At 30.5% G+C, this 21,946-nt stretch overlaps 10 protein-coding genes and 1 non-coding gene across 11 annotated transcripts; 5 read left to right on the top strand and 6 right to left on the bottom strand.

Moving 5' to 3' along the window:
- Nucleotides 1-2,044: 2,044 nt before the first annotated feature.
- On the top strand, nt 2,045-3,334 carry RPN6 (proteasome regulatory particle lid subunit RPN6; the record flags this gene model as incomplete). The annotated part of the gene is made up of 1 exon (XM_004179234.1): nt 2,045-3,334. The coding sequence occupies one exon, from the start codon at nt 2,045-2,047 to the stop codon at nt 3,332-3,334; it is 1,290 nt and encodes a 429-aa protein (XP_004179282.1).
- Nucleotides 3,335-3,433: 99 nt separating this feature from the next.
- On the bottom strand, nt 3,434-4,201 carry TPP1 (polynucleotide 3'-phosphatase; the record flags this gene model as incomplete). The annotated part of the gene is made up of 1 exon (XM_004179233.1): nt 3,434-4,201. One exon carries the CDS (start codon nt 4,199-4,201, stop codon nt 3,434-3,436), a length of 768 nt encoding a protein of 255 aa, XP_004179281.1.
- Nucleotides 4,202-4,313: 112 nt separating this feature from the next.
- SNU23 (U4/U6-U5 snRNP complex subunit SNU23) lies at nt 4,314-4,859 on the top strand (the record flags this gene model as incomplete). The annotated part of the gene is made up of 1 exon (XM_004179232.1): nt 4,314-4,859. The coding sequence occupies one exon, from the start codon at nt 4,314-4,316 to the stop codon at nt 4,857-4,859; it is 546 nt and encodes a 181-aa protein (XP_004179280.1).
- A 233-nt stretch (nt 4,860-5,092) lies between these two features.
- MRPS8 (mitochondrial 37S ribosomal protein uS8m MRPS8) lies at nt 5,093-5,563 on the top strand (the record flags this gene model as incomplete). The annotated part of the gene is made up of 1 exon (XM_004179231.1): nt 5,093-5,563. One exon carries the CDS (start codon nt 5,093-5,095, stop codon nt 5,561-5,563), a length of 471 nt encoding a protein of 156 aa, XP_004179279.1.
- Nucleotides 5,564-5,732: 169 nt separating this feature from the next.
- BUG1 (Bug1p) lies at nt 5,733-6,275 on the bottom strand (the record flags this gene model as incomplete). Its single annotated transcript, XM_004179230.1, has 1 exon — nt 5,733-6,275. One exon carries the CDS (start codon nt 6,273-6,275, stop codon nt 5,733-5,735), a length of 543 nt encoding a protein of 180 aa, XP_004179278.1.
- Nucleotides 6,276-6,527: 252 nt separating this feature from the next.
- Nucleotides 6,528-6,995, bottom strand: TBLA0B09410 (uncharacterized protein; the record flags this gene model as incomplete). The annotated part of the gene is made up of 1 exon (XM_004179229.1): nt 6,528-6,995. One exon carries the CDS (start codon nt 6,993-6,995, stop codon nt 6,528-6,530), a length of 468 nt encoding a protein of 155 aa, XP_004179277.1.
- A 358-nt stretch (nt 6,996-7,353) lies between these two features.
- Nucleotides 7,354-8,469, top strand: GET3 (guanine nucleotide exchange factor GET3; the record flags this gene model as incomplete). Its single annotated transcript, XM_004179228.1, has 1 exon — nt 7,354-8,469. One exon carries the CDS (start codon nt 7,354-7,356, stop codon nt 8,467-8,469), a length of 1,116 nt encoding a protein of 371 aa, XP_004179276.1.
- A 364-nt stretch (nt 8,470-8,833) lies between these two features.
- Nucleotides 8,834-9,820, bottom strand: TBLA0B09390 (uncharacterized protein; the record flags this gene model as incomplete). Its single annotated transcript, XM_004179227.1, has 1 exon — nt 8,834-9,820. The coding sequence occupies one exon, from the start codon at nt 9,818-9,820 to the stop codon at nt 8,834-8,836; it is 987 nt and encodes a 328-aa protein (XP_004179275.1).
- Nucleotides 9,821-11,785: 1,965 nt separating this feature from the next.
- On the bottom strand, nt 11,786-11,858 carry TBLA0Btrna7M. Its single transcript has one exon. It is a non-coding gene; the product is annotated as a tRNA-Met (tRNA).
- A 2,377-nt stretch (nt 11,859-14,235) lies between these two features.
- On the top strand, nt 14,236-14,919 carry HLJ1 (type I HSP40 co-chaperone HLJ1; the record flags this gene model as incomplete). Its single annotated transcript, XM_004179226.1, has 1 exon — nt 14,236-14,919. One exon carries the CDS (start codon nt 14,236-14,238, stop codon nt 14,917-14,919), a length of 684 nt encoding a protein of 227 aa, XP_004179274.1.
- Nucleotides 14,920-15,719: 800 nt separating this feature from the next.
- TBLA0B09370 (uncharacterized protein) lies at nt 15,720-21,050 on the bottom strand (the record flags this gene model as incomplete). Its single annotated transcript, XM_004179225.1, has 1 exon — nt 15,720-21,050. One exon carries the CDS (start codon nt 21,048-21,050, stop codon nt 15,720-15,722), a length of 5,331 nt encoding a protein of 1,776 aa, XP_004179273.1.
- Nucleotides 21,051-21,946: the final 896 nt, after the last annotated feature.

Genomic DNA, 21,946 nt, shown 5'->3' with positions numbered 1-21,946 from the left:
AGTCAAGACAGAGTGGAGATAGAGTTTTCGGTGGGAATTGCTTATCTTGATGGGATTTGTTCGTTCTTGGCTATTTCTTTCATAGGGCCTGAATACTGGAATGTCGTTGAATGGTTTGGGGAAATGGTGTGGGGAGAAGCAGGAGGGACTTCACATACATTCAGCGGTTAATTTTCGAATAGCTTTTGCAAGTGCAGTTCTATGAGAATTTGCAATTGCGTTCAGCTCATTAACAAAGATGGTAAGTTTTATCGAGGTGATAATCTCATGTTTGTTGCCGTTACTTAGCAACCCTTCTTCCTCAATTGGTCATTCTATTTTTCTCTCTTGTACTTTGCACACTTGTTAACTCTTCCTAGTGAATTTGCTTCATGCCGATATATTTCTGATAATAATAAATAGAAATTCATGAACGAATAGATATTTTGGTACAAGGGCTATGTGACACTTAGAGATGAGGTTCCAAGAAACGATTTGCTAGTCAAGTATCTTTCTATTCACCAATGACTGTGAATTGATTCTTTTTAAAGAAAAATAAAATAATATAAAATAAAAAAATAAAAAAAATCTCTATGTAAAGAAGAGCTTTGGAGTTTGTACTTGATCTTGGCATATGAGGTAATAAATCTTCAGACAGATCTCTGGACCCTTATAAGATATACACCGGGTAACGTATATCCCTAAAACCAAAACTCCCTTTGAAACACTTTTAATGCATTTCAAAGTAAAGTTGAATGTTGCCAAGAAATTCAGCCAGCATGAGATTCTAGACGAAGGATCTTTTTAACTTCGGTATGCAAGCAACGATATATGGTCTGTTCTTAATGTAAAGTAATGACCATCATGTAAATAATATTTAAAATGTTCGAGATTGTGAATGATAGATACTAATTCTATTTCACCTATTCTGGGTACCGAACTTTTATGGGATTAACATTTTTACCAACAATATCAAAAAGCTTCCCACTATGTATGTGTTCCAAAACACCACCTGATGCTGTAATACTCATGTCCATCAGCAACCAATATTCTTCTCTACGGATGAAATGGTTTAACACTAATATGGAGGGGCAATTTAGCAAAATCTATGATACTTTTGGAAAGTAACTAGAACTTAGGAGTGAAATTCCTACAGTAATGATTGAGCCCCATTCGTTGTATTTGGAGCAAGTATTTCTTGAACTACTTTAACATTACTTTGTTGAACCATAACACAATTTTTTCTTAATCTAAATCATCAAAATTTAACAAAAGATTCTTGTAAAAATTGACATTTCCTTTTTTTTTTACACACCAGGTTCTCATCTTTTAGAATTTGTAGTATTTTATGGATATCTTGCATATAAGACTGTTTATCTTTATGCACAATCAATATATCATCTAAATAAGCAAGCGCATATACAGTATTGCATAGTGCTTTTTGAAGATACCTTGGGAATGTTGAAGGAACAATACATAAATACTGCACTCAATATATTATTTACTACAATAATATACAGCTGGCAACCGAAATTGTTGCACACCTAGTGATATTTAACCAACTTGAAAGGGCAATTTTGTATTAAAGAAAACAATTTTTTTTTTCAATTATTCTAATTAAAATTTAACAATAGCCCTTAAAAGTATCATCGGTAATTATGATTCAAGTAGCAATAATATAAGAAAAATTTTTTTCCAACATAAACCTACAAATATTCCAAAATTTAATACAAGCTTTTCGTTAATTAATTTAGTTATTATTTGCCTTAATAATTAAATCTACCATTATTATATAAATGTATATAAACAAGGGACTACCCCAGGGTTGTGATTTTAAGCAACCCAGGGTTGCACCCGGCTTTTCGGTCTCGGTGGCAAACGGAACTAACACATGCTATATACTAATACTATATACTAATAATACTATATACTAATAATACTATATATTATATTATAATGTATTATTCAAAGTTAAAAACAATTATTAAAATTATTAAACAACAATTAATACTATAAGTACTCTAGCTCATCTATCAAATATTAAAACATTTCTCACTTATCTCTCATGTCTAACGAAACTCTCAACACGGCAAGATCTTTGGTTAAAGAATCTCGATACGATGAAGCTGAACCTCTTTATTTGCAATTGATTAATCGTACTCCTCCTTCCGATGTCAATTCCATTGAAGCTATGGATTATAAAAATATTCAAGAAGCTTGTATTCTAGAATTGGCTCAATTATATGCTGATCAAAAGAATTCTGCAAAATTAAAAGAATTTATACCTCAATCGACTGAACATATGACCTTATTTGCCAAATCTAAAACTGCAAAAGTTTTGAAACTTTTAATTGAAAAATTCCAACAAGTACCAGATTCTCTTGATGATCAAATTTCAGTCTGTGAAAACGCTATTGAATTTGCCAAAAGAGAAAAGAGAATCTTTTTAAAACATTCTTTAACGATCAAATTAGCTACATTATTATATTTGAAAAAAAATTATATTCAGTCATTAAATTTAATCGATACATTATTAAAAGAATTTAAAAAATTAGATGATAAACCTTCTCTAGTAGATGTTCATCTATTAGAATCAAAAGTTTATCATAAATTAAGAAATTTACCCAAATCTAAAGCAGCTTTGACTTCTGCAAGAACCGCAGCAAACGCTATCTATTGTTCCACCTCTACAATGGCAGAATTAGATATGATGAGTGGGATCTTGCATTGTGAAGATAAAGATTATAAAACCGCCTTTTCTTATTTTTTCGAAAGTTTCGAAAGTTTCCACAATCTTTCCACAATAGATTCATATCAAAATGCTTGTCAAGTATTAAATTATATGCTATTATCTAAAATCATGTTAAACTTATTCGACGATGTTAATAATATCTTAAACGCAAAATATACAAAGGAAACTTATCAATCAAAATCAATAGACGCAATGAAATCAATCGCAGAGGCATTCAATAAAAGATCTCTTTTGGATTTCAATAATTCTATGATTCAATATAAACAACAATTAATAAAAGACGATTTGATCAAATCTCATTTCAACGCCTTATATGATACTCTATTAGAATCAAACTTGTGTAAAATCATCGAGCCTTTCGAATGTGTAGAAATCTCTCATATTTCGAAAATGATTGGTTTAGATGATCAACAAGTAGAGGGCAAATTATCTCAAATGATCTTGGATAAAATCTTTTACGGGGTTTTAGATCAAGGAAATGGTAGATTATACATTTTCGAAACTCCTCATCAAGATGCTACTTATGATTCAGCATTGGATTTAATTAATCAATTGAATAAAGTGGTAGATCAATTATATGAAAAGGCTTCTGTATTGAATTGATATATAATTATTTACTGTAATAAATCGATTATTTTTTATTTCATTATTCTATTCATTTGCAAATAGTCATTAGATTTATCTTTTGTCTTGTTCCTTATACTATTCTGTTGAAAAAACTTGTTCCGGAGTTTTAAACTCAATATTTAAATTCTGAGCAAATTGTAAATCACTATCACTATGATCATTTGGACGACCGCCAGCATCTCCACAATAATATATCCATTTATATTCCACATCTCCTTTATTTTTCAATAAATCTTTTACAAACTCTTGGCTCATACCAATATTAGGTTTTCTCATCAAAGTAAATACATTCTCTTTTAAAGTTGTATTTTTCACTTTATTTTCAACAGTCTTTTCCTTCTTTTTTTTTTTGATAAATTTATCAATCCCACTTGGTTTTTTATCATTACCATTTGATTTTTTATTATTTAGTTTTTTCATACTTGCAGATTCTCTAGTGGATGCATAAATCCAGATACGATCAATTAAATTCCCCTTTGTATTTTTCTTACTTCTTTCTGAAATATCTTTTAGTATTTCTTCAATCTTATTAGTAAATTTTAAACAACTCTTAGACGTACTAGGTACGCTAACAACGCCTCCTTGGTTAGTAAATATAATAATTACATTTTGCTCATCCTCTTCAATGATACGAAACAATTCATCAATAGTTTCAAATTTATCACAAAATTTTAAATATTTCCAATCATGACTATCTCGAGGCCAAATAGATCCTGACTTAGGGCTAATAATTGTATGATCCAAATCAAATCCATACAAATTGACGTTTTTATTTTTGATCAATTCTTTAGGAACATATTTAATTATGTATGGTAATACAATTTTTTGATGTTTAGATGACATTCCCAAGGCGATCTATTTATTAAAAAAATTTAAAAAAAATCAAGAAAAGAAAAAGAAAACTGGTCTTCATCTTCAAAAAAAGGTATACTCACAAAAACATCCCTCAAGCGTCATGTCAAATTTTGGTAGAAGAACTTGGAATAGAGATGAATATCTAATCGTTACTGATCAAAATTCTCAACATCATCAGAATCTTAATGATTCGGATTTACTGAATTTGAAAAAAAATAATACAAATTATGATAACTTATTGAAAAATACTTTGCTTGGTTTAAATAAAAAAATTTTAACTGAAAATGTTACTTCTTCAAAGAGAGGTAAACAATTCGGATTTCATTGTGAACTTTGTAATTTAACTTTTAAAGATAACCTACAATTCATTGATCACTTAAATCACAAGACTCATGCCATTGTTTTCGAAAACTTATTCGATGAACCATTGGTTTTAGACAAAAGAGATAATGATGATGTTCCATTACAAGAAATTAAAGATCAGTGGATCTCTTTAATGGATCAATTTGTTAATTCAAATCTTGATAAGAGCTTAATTAAGAAAAAGCGTTCTAAAAAAATTCGTAAAATAAGCACAGTTGAAGAACCTAAATCTGAAGTGGAATCCATGATGGGATTTTCTTCATTTGGTTCTACCAAAAAATAATCTTATCCTCTATGACACTACAATCTCTCATCTTTTTTTTTTTTAACAAAAATGATTTTGTTAAAAGGCTCTATTAATTTTTCCCCGAAATTAATCAAACTTTGAAAATAGCAAGCCTTAAAAAAAGTTGGATCTTTATTAGAACATTGAACTGAATAGAGAAGCCGTACAAATACTCGAACACTCGAACACTCTCATCATTTTCCTCCATTCTCAACTTCATAACCATTACGATGTCTCTAGCTAAATTGGCAAACACTTGTGCTCATCTTCAAAATTGTTCAAGAGTCCGATTATCTCTTACTTCTATCCCATATACTAGATTACAATTACAATTTGCATACAACTTATATAAACATGGATTCCTATCATCATTACAACGAGGATCTACTAAATGTCCTGATATTGAACCAACTGAGACTACGCCAGATAATATTTCTACAAGAAGATTATGGTTGGGTTTGAAATATAGAGAAAATAAACCAGTTTTAACATCATGTAAACTTATATCAAAACCAAGTTTAAGAATATCCTTAAACGTAAGTGAAATGAAACAATTATGTTCTGGTTTCCCAATTAGAAAAATAGATCCTCCTCAAGCAGGTGAATTAGTCTTGATCAATTCTCCTACAGTTGGGTTAATAGATATTAATGAAGCTATTGCAAAAGGTTTACCAGGTGAAATTGTATGTAGAATTAATTAATTACTTTATTATAATATAATAACCTAAATATATATTCATGTACATATCAAATTATTAAAATAGATGCATTAATCAGTAAATTAAATAATGATGAAAATAAAAAAAAAATGACAGACTTTATTCACTTTAATATCTATATAACTAATAATATATAGGTCAGATATTAAAGTCAAAATTCAACGATTGGGCCAGAACCAACACTTCTCCATGTAGTCATGTCAACATTCCAATCTTTCCATTTCCTTAATAAGCTACGATCAACGTTCATAGGTTGTGGCATTGGTGATCCTGGTGCACTATTTGGATTAGAAACTATAGGAGACCCTGAATTAAAATTTGCAAATGATAGTGGTTTTGAAATTGGTGGACTTGAAATGTTATCATATTGTTGCTGTGATGTTGGATTTTGATTAGTATTTTGTTGTAATTCAGTTATCTTTTGTTGTAATTGAAGTTCAGTCTGTAAAACTTTATCTTGTAACTGTTTTAATTGATTTTCCAAATTTAAAAGTTTTTGATCCTTTTCAACGATGGATTCTTTTAAATCTTCAATGGTTGTTTCATGATCCATATTTACAAATTTCAATTTTTTATTTTCTTCAGTTAACTTCGTAATCTGTTGCTTCATGGCATTTTCTTCCTTTTCAATTTTATCTTTCTCTTGTTCCTTTTTAATTGTACTCATAAAATCATCTTCATTATCATTAAACATATCTTGCGAATTATTTGCAACAGATGTCTCTTTTTTATTTTCATCTACAGATGTTGCTTGAGTAGTTGAAGTTTGGTTTTCTTCCTTCTTTTCTATAATTTCTGGGTCATCATTAGATATTTTGTTGTCTTCTGAGTCCTTGATTTCTTCCTCTTTAATAGTATCATCCTTAGATATCTTAATATCTTCTGAGCTCTTAATTTTTCCTCTTTAATAGTATCATCCTTAGATATCTTAATATCTTCTGAGCTCTTAATTTTTCCTCTTTAATAGTATCATCCTTAAATATCTTAATATCTTCTGAGCTCTTAATTTTTCCTCTTTAATAGTATCATCTTCTAATTTGTCTAATTTGCTAGAGTCTATCTTAGATATTTGATCAGTCGTTGATTCATTAGTATATTCATTTAGATCCTTATTCAGATCTTCCCTTATCATGTCCTCTGGTTTATCCTCTTTGGATTCAATTTTTTCTTCCTCAACTTTGGACTGATCCTTAGAATCATTTTCAGATTCTTCATTTTCAGGCTTACCTGTAGATTCTTCTGCAATTACACTGTTTTCAGCAGCAGATGAAGCATCAGCAATTGGAGTTTCAGATTCTTTCTCCTTGGTAGCTTTAACCTTCTTTTTACTTTTCTTCGTTTTCTTCTTTTTTAATTCCTCTACACGCTTTCTAACTTCTTCTAATTTTTTAGCTCTTGCTGCATCTTCTGACATCGTATATTATTAATTAATAATTTTAAAATTGGTTATAAATATGTAGCAAACAAAATGAATTAACTTGCAATCAATTCTAAAACTTTTCTCATTATAATAAACTTTATTTAAATCACATACTCTTTTTTTCGAATAATATCTTTATTTTATTCCTTAAAGTTCTCGAAGTGCCGAAACATTTATTCCGCCAAAACGAAAATTGCAAAAACAAATTTAACGTTAAATTATTTTGAAACATTTTTAAATAATCTAAAAATAATTTTTAGATTAAAATTTTTGGTGAATTCAATTAAAATTAAACTGGCATTAAACCCACAAAAATATTTAAACAGTGAAAAAAATAGAAATTAACCTAAACATGGATGATTTTACAGTAGAACCAAACTTAAGCTCCTTAATTACTTCATCAACTCACAAGTGGATTTTCGTTGGTGGTAAAGGTGGTGTTGGTAAAACAACATCTTCTTGCTCCATTGCGATTCAAATGGCTTTAGCACAGCCAAATAAACAATTTTTATTGATTTCTACTGATCCAGCTCATAATTTATCAGATGCCTTTGGTGAAAAATTTGGTAAGGATGCCAGAAAAGTTACAGGTATGAATAATTTGTCATGTATGGAAATTGACCCATCTGCTGCTTTAAAAGATATGAATGATATGGCTGTTTCTACTGGTTCTGATGACCAATCTGGATTAGGTGATTTATTACAAGGTGGCGCTTTAGCTGATTTAACCGGTTCTATTCCAGGTATTGATGAAGCATTATCATTTATGGAAGTCATGAAACATATTAAAAATCAAGAACGTAGCGAAGGTGATGATTTTGATACTGTTATATTTGATACTGCACCAACTGGTCATACTTTAAGATTTTTACAATTGCCTACTACCCTATCTAAATTATTGGAAAAATTTGGTGAAATTACAAGTAGATTAGGACCAATGCTAAATTCATTAGCAGGCACTGGTGACGTTGATATTGCTAGTAAATTAAATGAATTAAAGCAAAACGTTGAAAAAATTAGACAACAATTTACCGATCCAGATTTGACTACATTTGTTTGTGTTTGTATCAGTGAATTTTTATCATTGTATGAAACTGAAAGATTAATCCAGGAATTAATATCGTATGATATGGATGTAAATTCTATTATTGTCAATCAATTACTATTTGCTGAATACGATGTTGAACACAATTGTAAAAGATGTCAATCAAGATGGAAAATGCAGAAGAAGTATTTGGAACAAATTGATGAATTATACGATGATTTCCATGTTGTTCAAATGCCATTATGTGCTGGTGAGATTAGAGGCTTAAATAACTTAACTAAATTTTCTCAATTTTTAAAGAAAGAATATGATCCTGTGGAGAATGGGCATATCATTTATGAATTAGAAGAAAAAAATAATTGGCATAGTTCTGTTTGTGGAAAGTATTCACTGAATATTTACTTCATATATAACCAATTATAATTTTTTAAGTAAAATCTAGAAACATATAAATCTGTTTTCTTTTCCAATATTATGTAATATTCGAAAACGTGGATATAGATTCGAGAAATTTTCTAAATGCGTCAACAAATTTCTATTGGCGGAAATAATTCCCCGAATTGTAATGGTAATTAGGACCCTTAAAAATTCCAACAAGACATGAAAATTACTTTTACTGAAGGAAAAATATGTAATAAGTATTCTTGAATGGTTATGTATATTGTATATACCTAAATGACGTTAATAGGTTATGAAGTTATTGCTATAAAAAGAATCCAATATAATGGGAGCTAAAAGAAAAGTCATCATAAAGATAAATTAAGGTTTAAAATTAATTCATAATATCTTAATTAGCAAAGTGCTTTAAGATTTCTTCACCAGCCTTAATACCAGAAACGGCCATAGCACCAAAAGTTGGACCCATTCTGTTGCAACCTTCTAATTCAGCAACTTCCATACCAGCAAAGTACATAGATTCGACACCTGAGTAAGAACCAGCACCTTTAACAACGCCAGCTTCAGCATTGTTCATATCTAAACCTTTCATACCAAGTAATTTCTTGTTAGTGTCAATGGCAACAATTCTCTTGGCAGAGAATGCACCAAATGGACCATCGTGACCAGTGGTAGATAAAACAACACCGTGTTTCTTGGATGGGTCACGAGTACCATCATTCTTGTAACCAGATAATTCAATGACATTTGGATCCATACAACATTGGTCATCATGGTGTTGAGTGACTAAAGTCCAGTTGGTAACAACACCGGCAACAGTGATTTCACCATTTGGACCAGCTGGTCTGGTGACTAAATCTTCAACAGCAGTAGCGTTGAATAATTTAACATTTGGGAATTGTAAAACCTTAGATAAGACGGTGGAGGTAAATAAAGCAGCGTGCTTGACAACAACATAGTCACCTTCATCTTCGTATGGGATTTCTAATTCATTCAAGAATAAGTCAGCTGGTTTTCTCATAACCATGGCACTGAATAATTGACCACCTAACCAGGCACCACCACCTGGAGCAACATTGGCTTCAATAATGGCGACTTTCAAGTCTGGTCTGTTCTTAGCAATGACGTAAGCAGCAGACATACCAGAAGAACCACAACCGATAATGACAACATCGGAGACAGCGAATTTGTCTAAGTCGTGGAAGTAACGAGAAGTCATAGCACGAGAGACAGTAGATTCACGAATTGGTCTGAAGGCAAAATCAGACCAGTCGTCAGTCTTGACAACATCGGATAAAGCATGGTTAATTGGGGTAGAGTTCAATTGTAATTGAGCTTGAGTGTCAGTGACAGTGGAAACTTCAGTAGCTGGGGCCATTGTTAATAGTAAGATGTTTGTTGAATATTAGGTGGTATCAAAAAAATGTTAAGTTTAATGATGATTCTCTATTATTCCAAGGTTAAGAAAAGAATGAGATATGATTAGAAGAGTTTTAGACAGTTTTGATGCTCTTTATATATTCATATTTCTCATCTAATTGATACCCAGAATCCGGCATAATAGCATAATTAATTATGGTACCACGGTTTCCCTTCATCATTATCATCATTACTATCTAACTTATTAAACCCAACTATCGAGAGTGTCTCCTTATGTGAATTATTTTACCAAAGGAACCTTTTCGTTCGAATGGATCAGATTAATGTTAGACGAGCATTTTAGGTAAGTTTCTGAATAGAAAGGGAAAATTCATTTAGAATAATTAAGAAGGTATATGTTTTATCATTCGGCACTAGCAACTACGTAATTCATATCGTATGGTAGATGGTGCAAGGCATATATTGCTTGCAAATGGGCTAATTATTTGTTTTTATCAGCCAGAAGAATTAGTTAAGGGAAGATTTATTTATGGCTCCCCTAAAATTGAAATTCGCTATCATATGGTAGAAATCTCAATTGCCTCCAAACATTGTATCAACCATTCATAGCTATGCACCTATAAAAAATAGGAAATATTGAGATGCACAAAATGATTTAAGAATCATATTCACATTTTTTCAAATAAAAATTATTCATCCTCGAGACGTGAGGTATTCCATGCACATGAATTTTGATAAAACACGAAACTTATCGACTATATAATTAACAAGACGTTTGATGTATTTTACCATATATCACTTTCCATTAATACCCAATATTCTTTCGGCCGAGACAGCTGCTACATTAACTATTAATGTAAAGAGCCAATCAAGTATCCGAATCGCATTATACATGAAATTGCATTTCCAATATTAATATCTAGCAATATTTCATCTCGACAAAATTGAGTTTGAATTTTCAAATTTTAAATGCTAATAGGACAGTATTTCCATAAGTTGTCAATTGGTTAACAGGCAGGTGGTGCTTAGTAAGATAGCACTGGAAATTCCAAGCCTGGTAATAAAGCTGACCAAAAGTCAATGTATATTTCATTGTATTTTGTTAGCAAATTACCATTTTGGCAGCAAACCCCGGAGTTAGAAATAGTATCTGTTCAAAGATTATTTCCGAACTAAAATATCGACTATGAATTTAACTCTAGTTGGCGTACCTTTCAGGTTATTTCGGATCTGGAGATGAGCAGGTGTGCAGATGTATTATACCTCATATAGAAATGTTCCAAATAGAATAATAGTAAGGTTCTACCGATGCCCATTGGAAAAAATATGGCTAATGAGTTGTGAAAAAAAAACTATTAGGAGTGGATATCAATAGTCCATTTAACTGTTATTTTCTCTTGCATACAATATAAAAATACGTTGTAGTATTGTATTCTGAGGTTAAAAAAATGAGGTAGAATAACAATCCATAGGTGGTAATTGTAAATTCGTACTGTTTGATAGCTGTACTACTATCTACCAGAAATGATAAATTTTAAAGTTGGCGGAGAAAAGAATCTCAGAAAAGCACATGCACAATGGTCAGTTCTTTGAAGAAAAAGCTATAGATATAAAACCAAAATTAACATTAACCGTTAAGAAGCCATTTATTCCTGTTTGTTTTTTATAATGTGAGATTTCTAATTATTGTATTGTTGAGAAGTGTAATATCAATAAATCTTACAATATTTGATAATAAAAATATTTGGGAAACTGTCTATTACGTTCTTTTAGTCATATCTTGGTATATTATTTTCTCTAGAGTAAGGATATTCTATATGTTGAATCTTCAATGAAATCTACTAGTAGTTGTTAAAAAAGGAAGATACCTCTTACAGTGTTATAATTTTCGATTTAGTATATTTGCTAGCGCCTTAATAAAGAAAATGTATCACGTGATAAATAACTTTCCGATAAAAAGAAATGCTCTGGGGGAGGTTCGAACTCTCGACCTTCAGATTATGAGACTGACGCTCTTCCGACTGAGCTACCAAAGCTTTTGATTGTTGTTTTTGGAAAACAACTGTTTCAATACATTTATCGATTGGGTAAAAAAAGAAATCCTATGTTAGTCTGAAACCGAAGTCTAATTTCATAAACACGATTATTAGATCAGTATTATTTTTTTAAAACTTCTTCTACATTTTTCTGGAATATGATTATTATTGGGATTCAAGAGAGTTAGACATTGTTATATTTTGAAGCTGTTGCTACATATATAAGAGAGGTAATCCTAATCAGCTAGTTTCATTTACTATACAAAACACCTAAAATTTTTGCATTAATTATCTGTTATCTCCCCTATAATATATAATATTATATTGTATCTGTTAATATTTTTAAGAATAGCCTATATTTGGCACCTCCATACTATAACTATTTTTTTCATTCATTGTATTATTATTTTTTTACCTCAGTATAAACTACATTAAAAATTTTCTTTTTTACTTACTTGAAGTCAATATTTTCTTTGTTAAACTTGTTTTTTTCTTTTAAATAAAAATTCATATAAAATTTACAGTGTATTTATTACAGTTATATGTGATTTTACAGTTTTTAAGTATTAGCTACCTGTCAAAAATATAGGTTATTACACAATATACACTTTTTTTTAAATTAATATGCATTTTTTATATGTAAACAGTTTCTATTTCAACATATATCAGTATTCTTTAAGGATTCTTCAATTCGAATTTGCTTTTGTTGAAAATGAATGTTAATAAATATAATAGGTCTTTATGCGTAAACAAGTAATAATTACTAGTTTAGGAATAATAGAAGAGTATGATGTACAAATAATAATACTAATAAAATCCCAATTAGGTAATTCATGTGTAATAAGATTAACTATTGAAGTAAATGATGTGTCATAATATTATATATCTAATTATAATTATCATGATGCACTAAACAGGTAAGTTAAGTGAAAATATTTTCATTAGGTATAGAACATGAATTGGCTCTTCTCATCCAAAATTGAAACGTATAAATAGTCTGCGTAAATTCGTTTATAGGTTTGTATTTCTTATATTTATTTTTATATATTTTATTCCTACTCAGAAGGGTAGGAGGTTTCTAAAATATAACTTTACTATTAACAACAGAATTATTCTCTAAATAATGTCGGACTCTAATATTAATACAACTTATACTTCCGATAAGCTTTTTTAATCTATACTGAAATTTAAATAATGTTATCTGAAAAGTTACTCAACCAGCTTTATGAATTTATCATAGTAAATAGCAATATTGCCGCTTAATTTTGAATCACGATTTAAAAATTTCAATATTACTTTCTTAAAGCTTAATTAACCACAAAATCAAACTACATATATATATATATATCTTATTAAAATAAAAAGAGACCTATCTTTTAAAACTTTATATACAAATATTTTAACATTTGGTTGTTAATGTCGTAATTTTATTTTATCTTATTGAATTTGTTGGATCATTCCAAAAATTAAAAAATTAATAAAAATTTGAAAATTTTGTAATAAAAAAATATATTTTTTCAGTTAAAATAATGTCAGAGCTGTGGCATTATGTGTCATAAGTCGTAGGTTTGTGTTAACAGCTAATAAAGTATGAATTTAGTTGTAATTGTGGCTTTTTACAACAACTAATAACAACTTAATATAATAAATAATCCAACATGCATTAAGCATACGTGGCCTCACTATTAGAAATACCCAAGTAGTGATATTAAGAAGGTATTAGCATGTGATAGGTTCTATTTTAATATCAGACAGTCAATTCCCAAAAGTTTATAACCGTTCATTGTATATCCTGTATACATTATATATTCATTTTTGAAAGAAGCAAGGAGATTTTTTATAATAATAATATAATAATTATTCAAACAGATTACTTAACTAAGAATTAAACTATGAGCAACAATATTTTGAACAGTTCGACTACTAGTCAAATAAAACCAAAGTTAGTACAATTAATTATCTTGGTATCACAGACTACCTTTTAAAAAAAATTTTGATTAACTAATTATGTACTTCATCTTTTAAAATAATTTTGCACGTGAGTGCTTTTTTCTAGAAGAAGAAACGCATCGGGATGCGATTGTTGGATGCAAAAAACGATATTGAAATCAATTAACACCATACAAAGTAACTGTACGGCGACTTCTATTATTGACTGTGATGTTTTATTAGTCGTGTTCGTTTATTGTAAAGGTACAATATCGAATATTATCTCTAAAATTTAAACCACAATAATCTAATTTTAAAAGTTTATTGTGCTTTAGAAATTAGTAACGCATATTTATCCTATACAAATAAACTTTTCGAAGGCTTAGCTAGTTTGTATTAACCATACTTACAACCAACTATATTATAATTTTTTTCACATATCATAGAGATGTCAACAGCTTCATTTAGTGCAGAACAAGAAAAGATAGCTTTAGAAGTACTTTCAAAAGATAAACATGCTTTCTATGATATTTTAAAGGTTGATAAAACAGCACAAGATAATGAAATTAAGAAATCTTATAGAAAATTGGCTATTAAGTTGCATCCTGACAAAAATCCACATCCTAAGGCAAGCGAGGCTTTTAAGAGAATAAATCGAGCTTTTGAAGTACTAGGTGATGAAAAGAAGAGAGTTTTATTTGACAGAATCGGTAGAGACCCTGATGATAGAAGTGTACCAGAGAGTTCAGCAACCGCATCTGGATTTCGTGGACATAATCATGGGAATATGCCCTCGAGTTTTGAAAACATGTTTTTCCAGCGTGGTAGAAATCCACAAGAGGACCTTTTCGATTTATTCTTTAATATGCAAGGTAGCCCATTTGGTAATGCATTTGGTGGCCCATTTGGTGATGTAAGAGGATTTTCATTTGGCCCAACTCCAAATGGTTTTAGGATGTATACTAATGATACTCGAAGAGCAGCCTTCAACAATGCTAGAAGAGCACATCAGCAAAGACAGCAAGAACAATCTGAACCACAACCGCTCAATTCTATTGAATTATTAAAAATGGCCTTACCTATAATTGTATTCTTACTAATACCCTTCATAGAAAAGTTCCTTTTCGGTTAAATACCAAAATTTTTAATTCTAATCAGTAATTCATTCATTTGTTTCGATATTTATTTTTGTTTCAAATTTTTATTTTATAAGTTCATGAATTTTCAACAGGGGAGGACGAGAGGTTACCAGCTTAAGAGTAATTTGAATGTAACATAAAAACGTTTTAAATTTTGATACCATTTAATAAGCTGCGTTATATTTATCCATATTATCTTTATATGCAATTTTGGTTTTGAAAGACCTACATATTTCTGATTAGGCATCTAAGTAAACTGATCTAATAAAGTATTATGACAGCTAATTAGTCATCACCCGGTAATTTTGTAATATTTGTTGCTAATATTTGATATACCCTCAACTTCTTTTTTAACCTATTTAAACTCCTTATCATTGTGTCAACCAGATAGTAGTATCTTAATTGCGCATCATTCATATTTCAACTCTAGTTACTTGATAAAAATATTGTATATCTATATACACTTTCATTATTAGTCTAATAATATAATACATTCCTCATCTATAATAAGCAATTTTTCTTTTATTGCACCATGTATCTCAAAGTACTACTTAAGAACTTTGAGAATAATTTTGTCTATTCAATTTTTTTTTGTTTTAACATATACAATTAAGGTAAATAATAACTCCAAAAAAAAGAATAATAAAATTCATTACAATCAAAGCATCAATAAAAAGCTCTATCAAATGGCATTATTTTTAAAGAAAATTAAAACAAATAAATGTTACAAAAGTTTCTGAAACAAGAAAAAATGATGAAAAAACAAAACCAGCGTAAAAAATGTCTGTTCATACTACTCTAAATCATTCATTCTCTGTTCAATAATAGCGTCAACATCTTCTTCCTCATAATTTAATTTAAATCTTAATTTTTTAGTGATTTTTGAAGTTAACTTACTGCCAGCTCCTTGTTGCTCATGATTTTCTCCATATAAAGAATTACTAGGATGAGATAAAGTCTGCTCGGTCAATTCCGAGATTTTAATCAGCTTACCACTTGGTAACATTTCATATTCAGAAGGATCATATTTCAAGTTAATATTTTCAGATTTTGCACCATCTGATTTAGAGTTTTCAGCTCCACCCTCTACTTTACGATTAATTTGTGATTTGTCTAAAGAATTTGAAGTGATATCATCACTTGCAAGCGGAGAACTTTCTCTTGATTTACGGAAAGTTACTTTTTCTTTATACTTTTGAAAGGAGCTTGGATCATGATCCCATTCCCAACCTTGTTTCATTTCATTATATGCACCAAATTCTAATTTCTTTCTCATATCTCCACGCCTTTCCAATACTGCAAAAACATCCGAATCAGATGGCCATACCATTACTTTAAAAGTTTGAAAGACAATATCTACTGATAGCGATAGCATTGTAAGAACAAAGCAAGTGCACCAAAATGTTATGTCTCTGCCAAAGTGGCGTAAAAACCCATACTTGACATCATATATTTTATCAATAGGGTGCAAGATAGGTAAAGAAACACACCAAACTAACCAACCGCCCGCTGATAATAACACACATACAAACGCAATCCAGTTTCGATTGCGCATTTCTAAAAATTGAGTCTTAAAACTAACCAAAAAAATAATTGCCGTAAAATTTATGACACCTAGTGGATAAGTCGAATTATCAGAAAGTGAACTTTGACCCCAAATTACTACACTTAAGAAAAAAATGGCTGCAGAATGACATGCTGCCAAGATACACCACTCAAGGAACATTAGTAGATTAAACCCCTTTGATAATCTACCAATCGTATATAATTCAGGCACTGATAATAAAGTAATTGGTTTTAAATCTTTTTCAAGAATACCAATACATAAGACTGGAAGTGAGGTAAACAAAGTATTGTACATAGATAAAGACCACGGTTCATACAATGAGGAACCTGAAAACATGGTATATCTTTGATACATTACCTGGGTTAGATAGAAAGTAACTTCTTTGAAAAAGGTACACAATATAAATTTAGCAGTACGAATATAATTGTAACGCCCATGAACAAATAACAATTTTAACAAAAATCTAAATTGACCAATGGAATAATCAGATGAACGAGATGCTTGTAACCCTTCTTTACCAGCTAGACCAACACCAATATCTGCAGATTGAATCATCGCGATATCATTAGCTCCGTCACCAATTGCCAAGGTAACCAGACTTCTGTCAGTATTTCTTATATTCGACACTAATAATGCTTTTTGAGAAGGAGAGGCACGACAGCATATGACTGAGTCAGTCTTAGTGGATACTTCAATAAAGACAGACATTAATGTGGGATTTCCTTCAAACATAGTTAAAGTAGCTCCATCTATAACTAAAACACAATGCGCAATATTACCTGAGGCGAGTTCTAAAGAAAGAGCGTTCATTTTAGAAATAATATTTTCATCTGCAAGGGTTAAGACAACTACTGTAGAATAATCATAAATCATTTTACAAGAATAACCAATGTTAATAGCAGTCTCTCGCTTATCACCAGTAAGCATCCAAATCTTAATTCCTGCCCTTCTAATCTTTTGAACTGTTTCAGGCACACCATCTTGTAATTTATCTTCAATCGCAGTAGCACCAACAAGGTATAATTCTTCCTCAATTTCACCACCAACCTCCTGAATTTTCTCAGCTCTATCTTCAATGGAAATGTTTGCGTGATGGTATTTTTCAGCCCAGGCATTATACTCGTCGATGTTTATCCACTTATAAGCATACAATAAAGTTCTTAACCCATCAGTTGAGAAGTCATCGATTGCCTGTAAAGTTTTTTCTATTACGTATTCCTCATTAGTGATTAACTCATCGCTGCCAATATATTCAAACATTTCATCCTCATATTCTGTTGGATTATAATCATTTGTCGGTATTCTCGAAAACTCCTTGACACCTGTTGTATTTTTCTTCAACTCGTCATCAGAGTTATAGCCTGAATCTCCACTTGTAACCCTATTTATTGCAGACGACCTTGGCGTTGCTCCTTGAGGAATATTATCAAATGAAAATCTTGGACCATATTTTTTCCGTTGCATTTTTTGTAATGATTTTCGACTTTGAAGTGCAATTTGATCTATTTCATCGTCTGCCTTTTGAACCGTTTCTAAAAATTGGTCAATTGTACCAATTTGTTGTTCAGGATCAACACGATAATTTGACTTTTTTAGTAAACTCTTTTTAGCTGCTTGTAAAGATAAACTAGCTTCTGCATCCATAGATATCGAATTACGCAACGGATCTACCACATCGTTTTCAAAAGCCATCCTTTCCAAGGATTTCTTATGTTGAAGGATTACCTCCGCCTTCGTCTCTTTACGATCTCTTGTGTTGGCTTCTAATTCATCAATTTTATCTTGAACAATATGATTATCAGTTAACCTATCCAATATGACATTATCCGCACCTTTACAAATCAATAAAATTCTATTAGATTCATTAGGAACTTTTACCAGGACAGACATTCTCTTTCTGTGCGAATTAAACTCAACTACATTTAAAATCTCATAATCTTCTAAGACAGGATCATTTTCGAAACCATTAGGAAAAGATTTTATGGTAAGGACCTGGGCATTTTTATTATAGACAACATAGCCGAGATCTCTAGCTGCAGTAACCAATGCTAATTCATCAGGGGAACTAGATTGATATTCAATAATATCTTCCTTCGGATCAAAATTTCCATTTTTATTTTTCAAATGCTTTCTTCTGGGCAAACAGGTATGACACAATGCTAATGAAAGAATAAAAAACTTTGCTTTTTTAGCAAAAATTGTTTCAGGAAAACTTTGAATGAAGTGTATTAATTCAAATGAAGTCTTGAGGTCAGGTATGCTGTTGATCTCTTCGTCACTACTATTATTTATGGATTCATTTTCTATTTCAATATTTTTAGCTGAAGAATTTCTAGAGAGTCGACTTGATCTTCTTGAGGTACTCAAACTTTTCTTTGCAGTTGCACCAATGCTTCTTCTGATACCATCACCATACAAGGCTCGCATGCTTGGCCTTCCTGTATATGTAGCGTTTGAATTACCTTTATATTCAACAGAAGTTCTTGCAGGGGGTAAATCATCCACTGAAATAGTAGGAACAAACCCATTTTCCTTTAAATCTTTTGTTACTTGCTTTGTAATACCTAATTGATTCAAGATAGTATTATCATCTACTGATATTACATCTAAGTCTGAGGAAGTTTTTTGTAAAGGGTTTCCGAAAGCAACAGTTGATTTTGAGGAACCAAATAAGCCAGAATTAGCTCGGCTATTATAGTTTCTCATAGACAACTCCTTAGTGACTTCATCTTGTTTTGTAACAACGACGTGCTCCCATGAAGAACCAGCAATTGAAAATTTCTTGAATAACATTTTATTATTTGTTAATGTTCCGGTTTTATCACTGAAAATGTAAGATACTTGACCCAATTCTTCTAAAATTGTTGCTGATCTTGATTCACAAGGGGTATCGTTCTCTGCATAATACATATCAATATCCCACTCCATGAATTTTCCTTGAAAAACTTTAATAATTTCCATAGTAACATACAAAGATAGAGGAATCATTGTGTTATACATAATAATGAAGGACATGATAGTAGCAGCAGCACCAGCATCTTCTTTCCATAAATACCAAGCATGGTCATTATCTACATATTTTCTTCTCTCTATATCATGTCCTAGATAAGAAAAAAATGAAACCATGGCCACTACAAACACCATAAATGCAACAATAATATTAATGTTCTTTTGAAGTTTTGGAGCTTTTGTTCTAGGATTCTTTAAAGCATTCATTCTAATCTTTGTTTCTTCACCAGTAAAAATTACAATACCCAAAGCGTGACTTGTATTACGTACAATACTCCCACGATACATAACGTTATCTGACGTTAACGGATATTTTGTTTGTGTATCCGATTCTCTAGTTGGAGGAGTGTTCAACAGTTCAATATTTGTAGAATACAAATCTAGATTATTGGTATTTTCTTCAACACTAACAATTTTTTTTGCAACATTTTCTTCAATTTTATTCTTCGAGTCTTCCAATTGAAAAGAATTGGTGTTAGAAAAAATATTGGAATTTATAGTCTCCATCCTCGAGCCTTGTTCAGAATATTGGATTTCAGTCGGCTGTGCATTAGATTTATTTGATGAATTACTATCGTCATTCCTAATAGTGATAGTGTTATTACTAGGATTTTGATTTCTCTTTATATGTGGACTTAAGTCTAGATTCCCTTCAAAATTATATAAATCGATATTTGGATCTTCAACTGTGATTTCTACCTGCATATTTGCCAATTTATCAGCATCATTAGCAAGAGAATTTATTTTAGGATGTGAAGTCTTGCATTTTAAATTTGTTTCACCATCCAATGCCATTGTCTCTACATAACATTCATTATTAATGTTATCAGTAGTTAATAATAAAAGGTCAGCAGGTACCCAGTCGTCATGCGACAATAATACAATATCCCCTACTGATAAGTCATACCAAAAATTTTTCCTCAACTTGAATATTATAATTTGATGAAAGGTATTGAAAGTCATTAAATTTTTTTTATCAAAATTTGGATCATTAGAATCTTCGAAATCAAATCTATCATATTCAAAAGGATCATCAGAGTCCGAGAGATGTTCTGTCATGTCGAAATGGAAAGAATCTATATTTTTTTGGAGAACTTTACAAGTTTTTCTGTTTTCTTCTTTATCTAATCGATGTCTCTTGTAATCATCATAGCCTTCTCTAGCCATGGATATACCCATAAATATTAAAATCGGGATAATAGTAGTATAAGTACCAGTTGTTGACCAACCTGGTATCATTTGTAATACTGCAATGGCAAAAAAATAAATATTAGCTAATTTTGAAAATTGTGCGTAAACTTGTCTTGGGAAAAATGTATATATTGTGTATCGAGATGATGTAATAACATTTGAAATGTAAGCCTTCCCTGATCTTTCATCCCTTAATTTGCGATGATGACTTTTTTTATTTTTATTCTTGTTTTTAGGCGGTATAGCAAACTCTTTATAAAATTCAGAATCTTTATTTAAGACAATAGGTATATGCCTACCATCTACTGTATGCTTCGCCCTTCTAGAATATATGAATGAGAAATCTAAATCTGCCATTTGCCTTAATATTACTGGTATTGCACCAATTGCTCGTACAACATTTAAGCGGCTAGGGCGACCATGAACGTCAGATTCAAGTACTCGTGCGTTACCTGTGCCTCGTTGATGTATATCCGCCAGTTCAAAAGTGTCATTTTGCTTTGGTGTGCCAGCTTTTTTGAAAGGATTTAGACTGAAATCATTATGATAAAATTTAAATTTTTAGTCGTAATGACATTTCTTTCTATAATGGATATTGGTCTTCAATAAAAAAATATTAAAATAGAAATAACAAAAACAAAAGAGAACGATGCTGAAAAAACAAATAGGAAAAAAAAGTACTTTAATCAATTAAAAGGAACAATTTTATGGTTGAATATATAATAATAACTCGAAGTTAGATAGTTTATTTTAATGATGTATTTTGAATTGATTTTCAGTAGATATGCAAAAATGGGTGATTCGACAATCTTTTGTTAGTAATCTTGGGTATTCTTAGCAAGTTAACAACTCCGGTACACACATATAAAATATATATGTCACTAAGATTTCCAATGTATATTTTTATTTTCTTTATTTCAACTTTTTGTTGAGAAATTTAAACTTTCTAATATTAAACTTAGTGGGCCTAAATATGTTATTCTTTGCTTTAATTACAGATCTTAGTATCTGTACGAATTAATCTACCACTTTAGAGATGATACCCAAGTTTGTACGTATAAATAGGCACTGTGGAGTTACTCTTTTTATCAGGGTCTAAATAAATTATGGTTTTTTAGTTTTTCAACCTTTAAATTCGAAATAATTCCTACAACTAAAAGTTACTTTTTCGAGGATGTGTTTCGGCAATGTCAGCCCCATTATTAGGTCACAATGTAAGTAACCCTAGGCTATAGAAAAACAATCGACTGACC

The sequence above is a fragment of the Henningerozyma blattae genome, chromosome 2 (genome assembly GCF_000315915.1).
Source record: "Henningerozyma blattae CBS 6284 chromosome 2, complete genome".
NCBI lineage: Eukaryota > Fungi > Ascomycota > Saccharomycetes > Saccharomycetales > Saccharomycetaceae > Henningerozyma > Henningerozyma blattae.
Note: the sequence above shows the minus strand (reverse complement) of the source record. Positions and strands in the feature narration are given on the sequence as shown.